Source organism: Acipenser ruthenus, chromosome 26 (genome assembly GCF_902713425.1).
Source record: "Acipenser ruthenus chromosome 26, fAciRut3.2 maternal haplotype, whole genome shotgun sequence".
Taxonomy (NCBI): domain Eukaryota; kingdom Metazoa; phylum Chordata; class Actinopteri; order Acipenseriformes; family Acipenseridae; genus Acipenser; species Acipenser ruthenus.
In genome coordinates this window covers 13408820-13424516 of record NC_081214.1, presented here as the reverse complement: position 1 = coordinate 13424516, position 15697 = coordinate 13408820, and the positions used below count along the sequence as shown (strand labels likewise).

General features: G+C 39.8%; 1 protein-coding gene across 1 annotated transcript in view; it reads right to left on the bottom strand.

Annotated features, from left to right (window-relative positions):
- The window catches only part of LOC117430633 (gamma-aminobutyric acid receptor subunit alpha-3), a 118971-nt gene that overhangs the window by 25615 nt on the left and 77659 nt on the right, over positions 1 to 15697 (bottom strand). The window contains exon 6 of the mRNA XM_034050895.3: positions 3574 to 3656. Within this exon, the coding sequence (XP_033906786.1) occupies positions 3574 to 3656 (83 nt within the window). The remainder of the gene's footprint in view (positions 1 to 3573; positions 3657 to 15697) is intronic.

The following is a 15697-nucleotide window of genomic DNA, read 5'->3' as shown; positions in this document are numbered from 1 at the left end:
ATAATACAGAAACACAATCGAACAGTATAGACTCTCCTCATCTGAAGTCTGGCTGCAGGTAGGTGGATGACATGCCAATAATACAGAAACACAATCGAACAGTATAGACTCTCATCATCTGAAGTCTGGCTGCAGGTAGGTGGATGACATGCCAATAATACAGAAATGCAATCGAACAGTATAGACTCTCTTCGTCCGAACTCTGGCTGCAGCTGGAAATAGTGGCAGCCTCACTTTGGCATTGGAACGAGGTGAGATTGTATTTGACAGACTCCACCACCCAAGCTATGTACTGTAATAAACCTTATTGTTTTTAAAGGCTTTGGAACAAACTGGCTATGGTATTTCTTCAATGAAAGCATATTTCATTATCAGTTGTCTCTAGAATATTTACAGTTCTGTGTGCATTTGCTGGCTCGCTCACACTATAACTGACACCCAACAGGTCAGGAGTGTAGCATATTGATCTTCAGCACATCTACAGCATGTCACTCCCTTGAAGGAATAATGTTCTTTGAACTAGGTCAGAATTTCTAGCGTATCATGCTCCTAATGAATATATCTGAGAAAGTCTCTCGCCCTTTTGCCCTGCTCTGGCGAGCGAACTGCATTTTCTCTGAGGTTTAGGTAGATTGCTGACATGTTACGCTTCATTTAACTTTCATACTTGAAGTGTGGCAAGATATGAGACTGTGCCAATCAAACGAACCTCCAGAGATACAATAGCAACTGGACTGGCTTAGAGAGCTGTGAACAGTGAGATATACCTCATCTCTAATCTGAAAAGACTTCAGGGAAACTCAGTGACAAAATCGAACAGAAACAATTCAGTTACCAGACACAAATACAGCAATTACTCATGGATTACACCGTGTAACAAATTTTTATTTTTTTTGGTTCCTGGGTAGTAAGTGTTATTTCCTAATTGCTTATGCCTCAAAAGTATAGAAAACGGCTATTATTCCCCACAAACTTTGCTTTTGTGACCAGGACAGTGATATTTTGAAATGTACCTATTTTCCAGAACATTCCAGATAGATTCAGTGCTGAGTAAACTTGGAGTAACTTCTAGAACTTTCCAGTAATATAAATAGTAGTATAAATACAGAGACCTTAAGCCCACCAGTTCAGTTTAGTTCCATCTGCCTAAGTGGATACATATCTGCATTTTTCTGAGATGGCATCAATGTGACCAGTCTGTTCGAGGCAATCGGAATCGCCTGTAACCAGAATGAGTGGCGCCTCTTCATTGACAGCTCATCCAGGAGCCTCAAAGCTGTGCTGCCCCATAATGGTAACAAGTACCCGTCTCTTCCCCTGGCTCACTCGGTGCACCTCAAAGAGGATTACAACAGCATCAAGACCTTGCTGGACGCCTTGAAGTATGATGAGTACGGCTGGGAGGTCATAGGAGACTTCAAAATGGTGGCATTCCTGATGGGTCTCCAAGGCGGTTTTACCAAGTTTCCCTGCTATCTTTGCCTTTGGGACAGCAGGGACACCAAGGCGCACTACCACAGGTGGGACCGGCCACAGCGGACAGAGTTCTCTGTGGGGAGGAACAACGTCAAGTGGGAGCCACTGGTGGACCCCCGGAAGGTGCTGATGCCACCACTGCACATCAAATTGGGCCTTATGAAACAATTTTTCAGAGCTCTAGATAAGGAGTCGGCAGCCTTCAAGTACCTTCAAGACTTCTTCCCTAAGCTGTCTGAGGCAAAGGTCAAAGCCGGTGTCTTCGTCGGACCACAGATAAAGAAGATCCTGAAGTGCAATGAATTCCCCAAGAAGCTCACTAGTAAGGAGAAAACGGCTTGGAACAGCTTTGTCGCAGTGGTTCGGGGCTTCCTGGGCAATCACAAGGCCGAAAACTATGTGGAGCAGGTTGAGACTTTGGTGAAGAACTACGGCACAATGGGCTGTAGGATGTCCCTCAAAGTCCTTATCCTTGATGCTCATCTTGATAAATTCAAGGAGAACATGGGAGCGTACTCGGAGGAGCAAGGCAAGCGCTTCCACCAGGATATACTGGACTTTGAACGCCGCTACCAAGGACAGTAGAACGAGAACATGATGGGAGACTACATTTGGGGGCTGATTCGTGAAAGTGATTTACAGTATAATCGTAAATCTCAAAAAACTACTCACTTCTAAATCTTTTGTAGTCATTTTTGTATTACTTTAGTATAAATACATGTTAATTTGGATTCATATGTTGTTTTTTTCTGACTTTATGTGAACGAAAAGACACAAATTTGCCCGTTTTCTCATTGGAAATAGGTAAATTTCAAAATATCACTGTCCTGGTCACAAAAGCAAAGTTTGTGGGGAATAATAGCCATTTTCTATACTTTTGAGGCATAAGCAATTAGGAAATAACACTTACTACCCAGGAACAAAAATTGTGTTACATAGTGTTATTAGCCAAGTACAGTGTACTGTTATCCAATGCTAATTTAAAATCCATTTGGACAGCTTTTGAATACAACATTATTACTGTTCCCCTTTTATTGTGCTCAGAGTAGTAGGGTTCTACACTACTTAATTATTAAGTATATGCAAATATTTAAGGTCACGGCTCCTTGTCAAACCTGAATCAGCACAGTCTTGTGTAATGGGTAAGCCCTCCCTAGAATTCAGGGAAACTCATTCAATCTACTGTGAAGTAATCAGTGAGAAGTGTCTTCCTTGAAACTGCCTTCTCTTTGGAATAGGGTTACCAGCATTGCATCCATTCCTATTCATTCTCCAGCACCCTACGGCAGTAAAAGACTGCTCTCTTTCAATAGTTAATATCAGCAACTAAGTATTGCTTTTGGTGGCATCATGTGATTCAGCAATTCCCATATTTAAATTACCAAGGGCTACAATCTTGCTACTTTTTTTCAGCACTGAGTGAAAGTTGACTGTGGGGGAGTCAGCTGTTAATTTAATGAAAAATGAGTGTACCAAAGGGAATGTAGAAACAGTGGATACTGCTGCCTGAACACAGTTCCAAGTCACAGCGTTTTCCTCAAGTGCATGTCGCACTGCATCACCAATTCTGCTTTGCCTTGTCTGGTTTCTGAAGCCTTATATCCATGAGATGTAAACTAATTAAAAAAAACTGCCATGCACTATTTTGCATAGAGAAAATTCTACATTTTAAATATGGGTTAAGTGGTGTTGTGTACTGATTTAGTAAGGAAAAGGGAAATGTCTGTTCAAATATGTGATGTTCCTTGTAATGCACCAAATGATATGTAAAAACTGATATGTGCAGATCTCTACGGAGATTTCCATGTGCCCCACACAACACAGTCTCTTCTGTTACAATATCAGACTAGAGGCTGACAGAGTCCTTATTCCAAACAGTTTGATATCAATCCATATGTATTTGTACATCAAGTGATTTGAATAACGAGGATGTACAATGCCTGCCAGTTTTGATTCTCCAAGCAAGACACATGTAGAGATATTGCAGCAATCTAAATCATTGCGAACATCATGAAAAAGGGAAATGGAAAAACAACAAAAACTATTGCATTTAAAGCTAAAAGAATATAGAGTGGGCAAAAAAACCCAGAAACTTACAACTTCCAAACTTTAATGGACAAGCATGTGTATCCATTGGGAAGTCCTCGAGGTGCATGGGACACTCTGCGTGGATTGTTAACCTGCAACAGAAGAGAGCACTCGACATTATCAATTCAGCCTTAGAGTCCGGGGGTTCATAGCAACTATTCGGACACAATCTAATCTGCTAGAAGCTGTTGACTGTTTTCATACCTGCACTTACCAATCCAGACCCTGACCAATACACATTCACAAGATCTAGCAACTTGCTAACCAAAATACTAACAATAAGAGCAGCTTGCGGAGATGGGTTTGCCTCATAAAATCCTGTGTACAAAATAATTGCTATGACATTCTTGCATTCATTGTGGGAGTATAGCATTGTTCCAGATTACACCAGCTTGCTAAGAAGAGCTTTGATAAAGGGGTTAAACATTGCTTCCCTTACATTGTACCTTTTCTATAAATAGAATATACAGTCCACGAACGTACTTGGAGTGATGTGATTGTGTCACTCATTAATTAAACATGGAAACACCATGTAACATTATAGTACTATGATACTGGCTGTATTTGAATATTATTCAATTATTTACTGTTACAAGTTACAGAGTTTAGGTATATTTAACTCTGTAGCCGTTAACAACAATGGACTCCTGCAGAGGCTCCTGATAAAGTATGCAGGGTTTGTTTATGGAAATGATCTGTTGTGGGATTCAGGGATGTGCATCACAATGCACCACCTACAGTAAAAAAAACCTCCCTTTCAACTGCAAGCTTGATACACGTTCAATATGGAGCACTACACAATGCAATACTGTCCTGTACAACAGACTCAACTAAAACAAGCACACATTTCTAGAACTTGACAAGAAAGATTTCCTAAGCTGTAAATAACAACAACAACAACACCAGGGAAACAGATCAAGAACACAAAGACATAACACTTTTATAAACAGCTTTAGAATCACGTACAACAGTAGCAGTGCAAAGCCAATACCAGTGTTGTTTAATAAGACCAGGGTAAATATGTACTGGAAAGCAACACAGCAGTACAGTGTAACTTCTTAAACTCAGTACATTGTACTTTTAAATCAACAGCCTTGATGTCAGGATGTCAGTATAAAACAGGAGGACCCTATCCACGCATGCTAAATAAAGCCTGATCATCACATGTTGAAACCATGTGATTGCCATTCACGTCATTGACAATCGGTATAGATTGTGCAATATCTGAGTTGTATGAATGGGGTAAGTGCATTAATGGTAAGCATGGAACTACAGGTTTATGGGTCTGTAACTCTGTATCAGACCATCTCCAAGAAGCAATATTTATAATTCCTAGTTTAGGCAGAGTTTTAGAAACATCAGACTCAGTTATCAAACAGCATTTAGCATGCTTTGTTATCAGTCTTGCATTGCTTCTGAAACTGCTGTCTCTTATCTATAAAACCATAACACTCCACAGAATGGATGTTTTATTGTGAGTACAGCTGCATGCGTTTTCTACTGCTGTGCTTTAAAAATCAGTTAGCTCTGAATCTTTGTTATGTTAAATGTCTTGAATAAGCTGAGTTCTGAGCACAGCGAATCAAGCCCATGTAAGGTCTGTCTTCTTTACAATAAAATAGTCTGGACAAAGATTGTCAAAACTAACAAAGTCTTTATTGTGGAAACAGCAGAGAAACCAATCGTTTTGCACACGAAATGAAGAGCGTCTCCCAGGTCTCATTTGGTGTTAATTTGAGCTGCAACTGCCCTCAGCAGATGTCTTTGAGCACTCGTCTGGCATCAGAGATGGTGTGTGTGAGCTGGCTGGTTAGTGTAGATGTTTAGTTTCTGAGCCCTCATCTCGTATCAGAGATGGTGTGTGTGAGCTGGCTGGTCAGTGTAGATGTTTAGTTTCTGAGCCCTCATCTCGCATCAGAGATGGTATGTGTGAGCTGGCTGGTCAGTGTAGATGTTTAGTTTCTGAGCCCTCATCTCGTATCAGAGATGGTGTGTGTGAGCTGGCTGGTCAGTGTAGATGTTAAGTTTCTGAGCCCTCATCTCGTATCAGAGATGGTGTGTGTGAGCTGGCTGATCAGTGTAGATGTTTAGTTTCTGAGCCCTCATCTCGTATCAGAGATGGTATGTGTGAGCTGGCTGGTCAGTGTAGATGTTTAGTTTCTGAGCCCTCATCTCGTATCAGAGTCAGCAAGATGAAATGTCTGAGCACAGCAACATACAGAATATATATATATATATATATATATATATATATATATATATATATATATATATATATATATATATATGCCAGCTTTACAACCACGTTACAAGCCTGTGTGCAGAATATTATGTAACAGTCAAAACCATAAAAGCCCCCTTTTCTGCTATCTCGGCTCTTTCAAAAAGAAACACATATAAATTGCTTCCCTAAGCTCCCCCATGTCTCCTCTCTCCTGTCTCCTCACTATCTACTTTACAAGCTCAGAGTCACATAATTTAACCAGCCATTCATCCCCCCTCCAGGAATGAATACTAGCCATTTACACCAAGGCCAGATAAGATAAACTAGGCAAACAGAAATGAGGGTGTGTTGCTAATATAGTCTTCTGAAACCCCAAATATTAAGCACAAACAGAGTTTTAATAATCTCTCAGTTATTTACCTTTTAAAAGGGTACATATATTCAGAACGTATATAAAACCTTACACCCATTCAGAACGTATATAAAACCTTACACCCATTCAGAACGTATATAAAACCTTACACCCATTCAGAACGTATATAAAACCTTACACCCATTCAGAATGTATATAAAACCTTACACCCATTCAGAATGTATATAAAACCTTACACCCATTCAGAATGTATATAAAACCTTACTCCCATTCAGAACGTATATAAAACCTTACACCCATTCAGAATGTATATAAAACCTTACACCCATTCAGAATGTATATAAAACCTTACACCCATTCAGAATGTATATAAAACCTTACACCCATTCAGAATGTATATAAAACCTTACACCCATTCAGAATGTATATAAAACCTTACACCCATTCAGAACGTATATAAAACCTTACACCCATTCAGAACGTATATAAAACCTTACACCCATTCAGAACGTATATAAAACCTTACACCCATATAAAACCTTACACCCATTCAGAACGTATATAAAACCTTACACCCATTCAGAATGTATATAAAACCTTACACCCATTCAGAACGTATATAAACCTAACACCCATTCAGAACGTATATAAAACCTTACACCCATTCAGAACGTATATAAAACCTTACACCCATTCAGAACGTATATAAAACCTTACACCCATTCAGAACGTATATAAAACCTTACACCCATTCAGAATGTATATAAAACCTTACACCCATTCAGAATGTATATAAAACCTTACACCCATTCAGAATGTATATAAAACCTTACACCCATTCAGAACGTATATAAAACCTTACACCCATTCAGAACGTATATAAACCTTACACCCATTCAGAACGTATATAAAACCTTACACCCATTCAGAACGTATATAAAACCTTACACCCATTCAGAACGTATATAAAACCTTACACCCATTCAGAACGTATATAAAACCTTACACCCATTCAGAACGTATATAAACCTTACACCCATTCAGAACTCCCTTAACGAATGATTATATTAACAAAAACACTGAGATCTAAATATTATTAAACTATATTGTATTCCTTATTGATCGCCTTGCTATAGCAATAAAAAGCATCCCGACTCTCCACACACAGACTATTGCATTTATTATATAGTTTTACCTTCTAAAATTCAGTTGACAGAGAGGTACATTGTTAGGTTAGGTGTTAAGATGGTGCTGAGAAATCCTAAGGATGAAGAATCCCATCACTGAGTGATTTCAACCCTACTTTTTTTTTTAATTGTTTTTATTGAAAACCCTGGACTTACTGGTCACGTGTTTCTGGTAATTCCCAGGCAGGCTACAATCAGCTGTCTCGACATCACCATGATCCATTCTATAGCTATCGCATGCAGTATATTCACAACTGACCATTGAGACGCCGGGAACCCACGAAGCACAAGAAGCTTGATAACATGCAAACTCAACCTGTGCAACAAAACTGCAATGCGCATACAATTTAAATATCATACGTAACTCATATTTTTTCAATGCGTAAAACACAGATTACCTGCATCACACCACAGAAGCTGTACTTGCTTGCATTATTCACATGAGGAAATAGAGCCTCTGCATGTACCTTTTCTAAGACTTCTTTCCTTCAGTGGTAATGTTCAGTATTGTGTTCTATAATGGAGAAATTCAATGACTTTTAAACGTCTTGGTTTGGCATTGAAGAATTATGACTGATGCTGTCGACTACTTACTTATATTGCCTGGTACAGACCCAGAATTAGGAAAGAGTGGAAATCAGTATGTGTGTGTTCAAGTCAGCTGATTGATGCATAAATGTTTGCATGGTTTTTCTTTTTTTTTTTTTTATATTGGAAGTACTGTAAAATCTATATACAGTCACCTCCAAAATTATTGGCACCCTTGATAAAGATGAGCAAAAAAGGCTGTATAAAATAAACAACACAGGTAATGAGCTATATTTTATGCTCAAATATATGGGAAAACCATATTCTTTTATTCTAATACAATTGCTCAGAGAAAAAGTTTTTTATTGACAAGTAATACATTTTTTTCTCAAAAAGATAGGTGTCAGAATTATTGGAACTGTATTGTGGCCTTCCATGGCTTCCTGTTTCACTGGGGTATAAAAATGAGGTAACACGCATATGAAATCCATTCGTCATCCATCACCTTGAGGAAAGGCAAAGAACTCACAAATGAAAAGAGACAAATGGTTCTTGACCTTCATAAATCAGGCAATGGGTACAAAACAATAGCTAAAAAACTAAATATACCACTTACCACTATTAGGGCAATAATTAAGACTGGAACAGTGGTAAACTTGCCTGGTAGAGGACGCAAGTGTATCTTGCCCCCACGCACAGTGAGGCAGATGGTTCGGGAGGCAAAGGGAAATCCAAGGGCCACAGTTGGAGAATTACAGAACTTGGTTGCATCTTGGGGTCACCAAGTCTTCAAATCTACAATTAGACACCACCTCCATGCCAATAGGCTATTTGGAAGGGTTGCCAGAAAAAAAGCCTTTATTGAGAGCAACCAACAAACGTATGCGCCTGGAGTTTGCTAAACGGCATTGGCACATCGATTGGAACCAGGTGCTATGGTCAGATGAGATGAAAACAGATCTATTTGGCCACGCACACCAGTGGTGAGTTTGGTGTCAAAAGAAGGATGCGTGTGCAGAAAAGAACCTCATACCTACTGTAAAATATGGTGGTGGATCTTTGATGTTATGGGGCTGTTTTGCTTCCACAGGTCCTGGGGCCCCTGTTATGGTCAACAGCGTCATGAACTCTTCCCAGTACCAGGACATTTTAGCCAAAAACCTGGTTGCCTCTGCCAGGAGGCTGAAAACTTGGCCACAAGTGGATCTTCCAGCAAGACAATGACCCCAAGCACACATCAAAATCCACAAAGAAATAGTTAATTGACCACAAAATCAACATTTTGCAATGGCCATCTCAGTCTCTGGACTTGAACCCCATTGAAAACCTGTGATTTCAATTGAAGAGGGCAGTCCATAAGCGTAGACCGAAGGATATCAAGGATCTGGAAAGATTCTATTTGGAGGAATGGTCTAAGATCCCTCCCAATGTGTTCTCCCATCTCATTAAACATTATAGAAAAAGACTCAGTGCCGTTATCCTTGCAAGGGGAGGGTGCACAAAGTACTGAAAACAAGGGTGCCAATAATTGTGACACTTCATTTTTTTGGAAATAAATTTATAATTTGAGAAATGTGTAATTTTGGTTGATTCCATTGAATCATTAATAAAGTCAAATATATTCCACATGTTGGAAAATTACAATATAGCTCAGTACTGGTATTATTTATTTTATACAGTCTTTTTTGCTCATCTTTATCAAGGGTGCCAATAATTTTGGAGGTGACTGTATATGTTTAGTAATCTAATAAAAACATGTGCATCAATATGAGTCTTATGCACCAGTCCCTCTACATCAATGTTTAATCACATGGCATTATGTTGTCACAAGACACAGAAACCGCAACATGGAAGAGAAGAAGAAAGCATTGGCTGACCAAAAAAAAGCCAAAACGCAATAATGAGGTAAGGCACCCTGAGGACAACTTGTTTGAAAAGGATAATCTCCTTTTTGATTCCTGAGGGCAGGTGACGAGGCGTTCCAGGAAAAGGAAGCTGAGTAAGCATAGAAACGTTTACCAGCAATCTGGTGACACTTTGGGTAGCATCGGCGAAGGATGCCAAGAATCCCTAAGCCTGGAGATTGCACTGGCATTCAGTTACTGTGCTGTGCAGGGAGAGCTTGCACATGATACCCTGTGCTTAACATAGAACCGTTTGCTGTTGCTTCATAACATAATGGTGTGCAATAATGCGATTGCAGCAAACAAGATAACACCAGGAATGTTACTTGTTGTGCACTTCCATTTGTTGTATATAGTGGATCATAAAGGTGCAATTTTGAAAGAACTGTAAAATAAGGAATTTTATAACTTGGTATTTGGTACTACATTAGGTTAAAGAAAACTATGTTTGAAAACCAAGTGTTGAGATTGTGCTGCACTTCCTTCATCACTTCCCCATCCTCTCAACAGCTTATTTCCTGTCTACCAACCAGCTGCTTTGACCCAGAAGAAATTGCTGAGGTGAAATGACCTTGTGTAACAGATTTCATAAGAGTAAGGCATGCAGACTGAGACCTTTCTATACCCTAACAACAGATAGTGGGCAGGATTTTCACAAACCAGTGTTATTGTATCGAACTCGTGGTATAGTAACGTGAGCTTTAGTAGCAAGTGATTTGCAAACAAAATGTGTTAATTAAATCCCTTCATTAATGCTTTGAAATTGAGTCGATGAGGTCATTAATGAACGCATTTCTCGTTAAAAAGCTTAATTGTCGCAGGTCACCTACATCACTTTCTGTCTCAACGACTAGATAAGGGGAACTCGTTAATCAAAATGCATGTTAACGAGATCAAGAAAAATCAATGGAAGCATAATTCGCTGTTATGGAAACTACTAGCATACAGGGAGACAACTCTTCCACCAGCGAGCAGTTATCATTTACGACCTTTTGAAAATCCTGCCATTAATGTTTTAAAATGATACATGTTTGCTATAGCTTGTGTTTTACTCAAAACTGTATTTTAGAGACATATGTAGGCAATGGAGATGCACAACAGGTTAGATACAATTAACTAGAGGACAAACAAATACAACGTGGTATATTTAACACGTCATTCTTAACTGCCTATATATATATTTATAAAACGGAATGTTATTATTATAATTTATTTCTTAGCAGACACCCTTATCCAGGGAAACATACAATTGTCAGAAGACATCACATTATTTTTACATACAATTACCCATTTATACAGTTGGGTTTTTACTGGAGCAATCTAGGTAAAGTACCTTGCTCAAGGGTACAGCAGCAGTGTCCCCCACCTGGGATTGAACCCACGACCCTCCGGTCAAGAGTCCAGAGCCCTAACCACTACTCCACACTGCTGCACGCTGATTGGCTGCTGAGGGGTTTTAAGCCATGCATAAATATAGCTTAATGCATTCAATAGTATTCTATTGTATTTGTATTTACTGTTGGAAATGCCTGATGGACTATTTGTTCTCCAAAGCGGAAGAATATACAATAAAATTGTTTGTTTTTTAAAAAAATATTTTAAAAAGTTTGTTTTTCTATGTATTATTGTGTCTGTTTTATAAGCGGGATAACACACTCCAGGGTTTGTAGGTTGTGTTGCATTAACACACACACACACACACACACACACACACACACACACACACACACACAAACACACACACACACACACACACAAACACACACACACACTGTACAGACCACTCAATTAAGGGTGTTCTGAACAGCATGGTAAGCAGACATGCTAAAAGGACAGAGTACGTGTGTGATTACCCTAACAAGCAGACAGTATTTTGTTAATGTAGAAAAGGGTCTTGTTGCTTAGAAACCTGTGCACATGTACGATATTTAGTGTTCTTAGAAACCCACAATTGAACCTTATTGATTTGTACAGTTTAGTCTCCTTACAAAACGGTCAAAGGTTTTCTATGTTTTATTCTTAAAATCCTGAGCATGTCTTATAAGATGGTTGTGTCACTGCATTGAATTCTTTTAAAACATTTACAATGGACCGGATCCAGTCACCTAGGGTTTTGTGTTGTTCGATGGCTTGTATACCGGTATGGGAACACATGGAATTGCCTCCTCTTTCAACCTCGCTCAGACCCAGTGCTTGAGGATTTTAATAAGCAATCTGTCCCGCAAGTGCAGTGAAACCTCAAATCTTATCCATTCATACCGGATCTCTGTGGAACACCCGTTCTTTATTTTACTCCCAAAAATGAAATTGTGCAAGTGTGACTGCCAAGACAGGTTGGGCATGTAATTACTCAGCATTTCCCTGAGCTTGCAGTACAACAGAACTTCACAGTAGTAGCAGGTTTCAAGTTATATTCATGCTGTTTCCGATCCTCCATCACAATTGTAAAATTTTCAACTGTAAACATTGTATGTAACTCACAGTTAAAAGATGGAGCCACTGTAAACATTGTATGTAACTCACAGTTAAAAGATAGAGCCGCTGTAAACACTATATGAAACTCACAATTAAATGATAGAGCCGCTGTAAATCCTGAAAACTGCTCAAATCAATTAACAGTACCGATGGGAATCACAATGAAGGCTGTACCTCCATGAAGAAAACGGAACACAAAATAAGCTCTTTGGTGTTTATAGGACAAACACTGGTTTTGTTTAAATTACAAACTCTAAATTAGTTCCCCTAAGTTGCTATTTTGTTTCAAAATGATTTAAAAAAGAACAGATGCACAACAATGTGTAGTTACAATTTTTATTGTGGGACACCAGGGGGATGCAGCATTCTATTGACCGTGGCACGGAAATGATTACAGGCAGTACAAGACCTATTTGAGGTCTGGATAGTTATGATTGATACGTTGCCTATCGGCTACACTGAGGAATACCAGCTCAAGGTCTGCAAACAGCAATCCGAAACACTTTCCAAGGTTGTGTTGAATGGACTGGCAGCCCCCTGCAGAGGGTGTGGGGAGTACTGGGTTTGAGTCAGTGAATATAGAACATTTCACAAGCTGCCTCTAATCACGGAACATAACATCTAGTGCCTCTCTAGTACAACTCCCAGACTGAAACTAAATCCATGACAAATCATTAATAAGAGCAGCAGTGTGGAGTAGTGGTTAGGGCTCTGGACTCTTGACCGGAGGGTTGTGGGTTCAATCCCTGGTAGGGGACACTGCTGCTGTATCCTTGAGCAAGGTACTTTACCTAAATTGCTCCAGTAAAAACCCAACTGTATAAATGGGTAATTGTATGTAAAAATAATGTGATATCTTGTAACAATTGTAAGTCGCCCTGGATAAGGGCGTCTGCTAAGAAATAAATAATAATAAAGAGTAAAGTTTAACAATTAACTCAGGAACTACATACACAGGATGAGATGTTTTTGAATTTTGATAAGCCCTTACAAGTGATTGGCTGATTTGTCATGTAAGGTTTCTAATGTTTAACACACTGAGACATTGCAAAAGGAATAAAATCTAGGTAATGTCATTTTAAAGTAAGTTTATTTCAGGGGAGTTCATCTTTCAGAGCATGGACCACCTGCTCCCAAGACATTATCTGACAAAGACAGGAAGAAATACACATTGTACTGATATTCTAGTATCGTTTCAGATTCCATCAAACTTGTTTTTGGCTTGAGATTCCAGCTCTTGAATAGAAGACTGAAGGAAAGCAGGATTTCAGAACGAAGACGATTGCATCCTTGTATTGAAGCTGCAGTACCAATTTCACACTAAATGATATACTTCCGAACCTTTGACCTCCATTGATCAAACAGCGAAATGCAGGTTTATTACGCGGTGATAATGGTGCTGAAGATACAAAGTGAAGGGAGCTGCCTTGTGAACTATGCAGTTCATGTCCGTTATCACAGGCAGTCTCAATGCTCTTTCTAAGATCACTTTGAGTCATTGTTAAATGGTAAATGATGGCAATGGCTACATTTGAAACGCCTTTTGGCACCCAGAATGTGATGTTCTTTTTCTAGATTCCAGATGTCATCAAACCGTCATTGTTCTATACTTTTCTAGATTTTGGACATGCGTATTCCAAGCGTGGAACACCTGGGGTTAGGCCAGTGCCACTCTGGTACAATTGACATCATTTCGTGGGTCAAAATGCATTTAATTGCTGCCCAGAGACTTTCTTTGTGATCTTGGGATCCCTGTTGTATTGAACCAAGGTCAAGAGTTTTACATATCTGTGTAGGAAAGGGACAGGGATTAATCCCAGTGAAAGTATAGGAAGACAGAGGTGTGTTGGATGAACCAGAGTTTACAGGGAACTTTTATTTTTTAGCTATTATTCCCCCAGCGATTTATTTTGTGTTTTTGCCTCACACCACTGTGTGTACCATATGTTTTTCAACACACTGCATCTTATGACCCTTGAACCAATCTAATGCAATCATTTTGTGTTCATTTTATTTCAAGCAGACATTTGCGAATACCAGGGGCTGTAGCTAAGATACCTGTACTTCCCTGCCTTAGCTCAGTAGTGCTGATAATCCCTGCAGCATGTTCTATTTATTTCTATTTTGATAACTTAGTAATCGGCAATTATTTTATTATTTTCTCCCAATTGGCATATCCAATTATTTTTTACGCTCAGCTCACCGCTACCACCCTCGCACTGACTCGGGAGAGGCGTAGACGAACACACGCTGTCCTCCGAGGCGTGTGCCGTCATCCGACCGCTTTTTTTCACACTGCAGACTCACTGTGCAGCCACCTCAGAGCTACAGCGTCGGAGGACAACGTAGCTCTGGGCAGCTTACAGGCAAGCCTGCAGGCGCCCAGCCAGACTACAGCGGTTTTCTGGTGCGCGGTGAGCCGAGGACACCCTGGCCAACCTAAGCCCTCCCCCCCTGGCGGTGCTCGGCGAGTTGTGCGCTGCCCCTGGGAGCTCCCGTCTAAGGTCGGCAATAGAATGGCCTGGACTTGAACCGGTGACCTCCAGGCTATAGGGCGCATACTGCACTCCACTCGGAGTGCCTTTACTAGTGCGCCACTTGGGAGCCCCTAGCATGTTCTAACACAGAATCTGCATGTGGTGTGTGAAAGAATTTTAAGGCACCATACAGGGTCTGGGCAAGAAATTGGAGAAACCTTCAGTATGTTGTCTCTCGCATGACAGGTACGTTTGCTATGCAGGTAAGATCCCTGTAAAGCTGCATCTTCCTGTTACAATTCAGATTCAGTAGATCTGACAAGGTTTCTAGTGGGTTGAATACAGATGTTTTAGTGTCTACTGTACTGTACACATTACTTAATGACTATATGGGCCATACTGGATAACAGACTTCAAAGCAGATTACAACCTCCAACCCTTTAGGAATTAGATGAATGGCAGTGTATCCATGTAGAACAGTTTAAGCACCTTGCAGACTCACTGCCACATCAAATTAGTGTTGTTCTGGCTGCCCATGGGAGCTCCAAATTGATAGTATTCTTACTGGTGTTTCAAATGGTTTAGGATCACTGTTTCACATTAATAGCGCCTTGTGGCAAAGTGCCCCGCCCCTGTGTGCATTTGTGTGTTCTGTGTATGTATGTTGCGTGCGTATGTTAATGTTGGTGTATAGATTGGTACACGGGATATAAACGGGTCTGTGTTTCACGTATATTTAAATAGTATATTTGTATTTAGGCACGGGATTGCACATCACGCACGTGCATTTAAAATATAATATGCGAGCACGGGGTTGCACGGAATTAATTCACGTGCTGGGATTCAAGTGAATAATTAATTAGTAATTGAATCCCAGCACAACAGTATATATAGATGCACGTTTAGTCACTCGGGGGTTGGTGTTCGGTGAGTGGAGAACGGGAGAGAGAGAAGGAGAAAAGAAA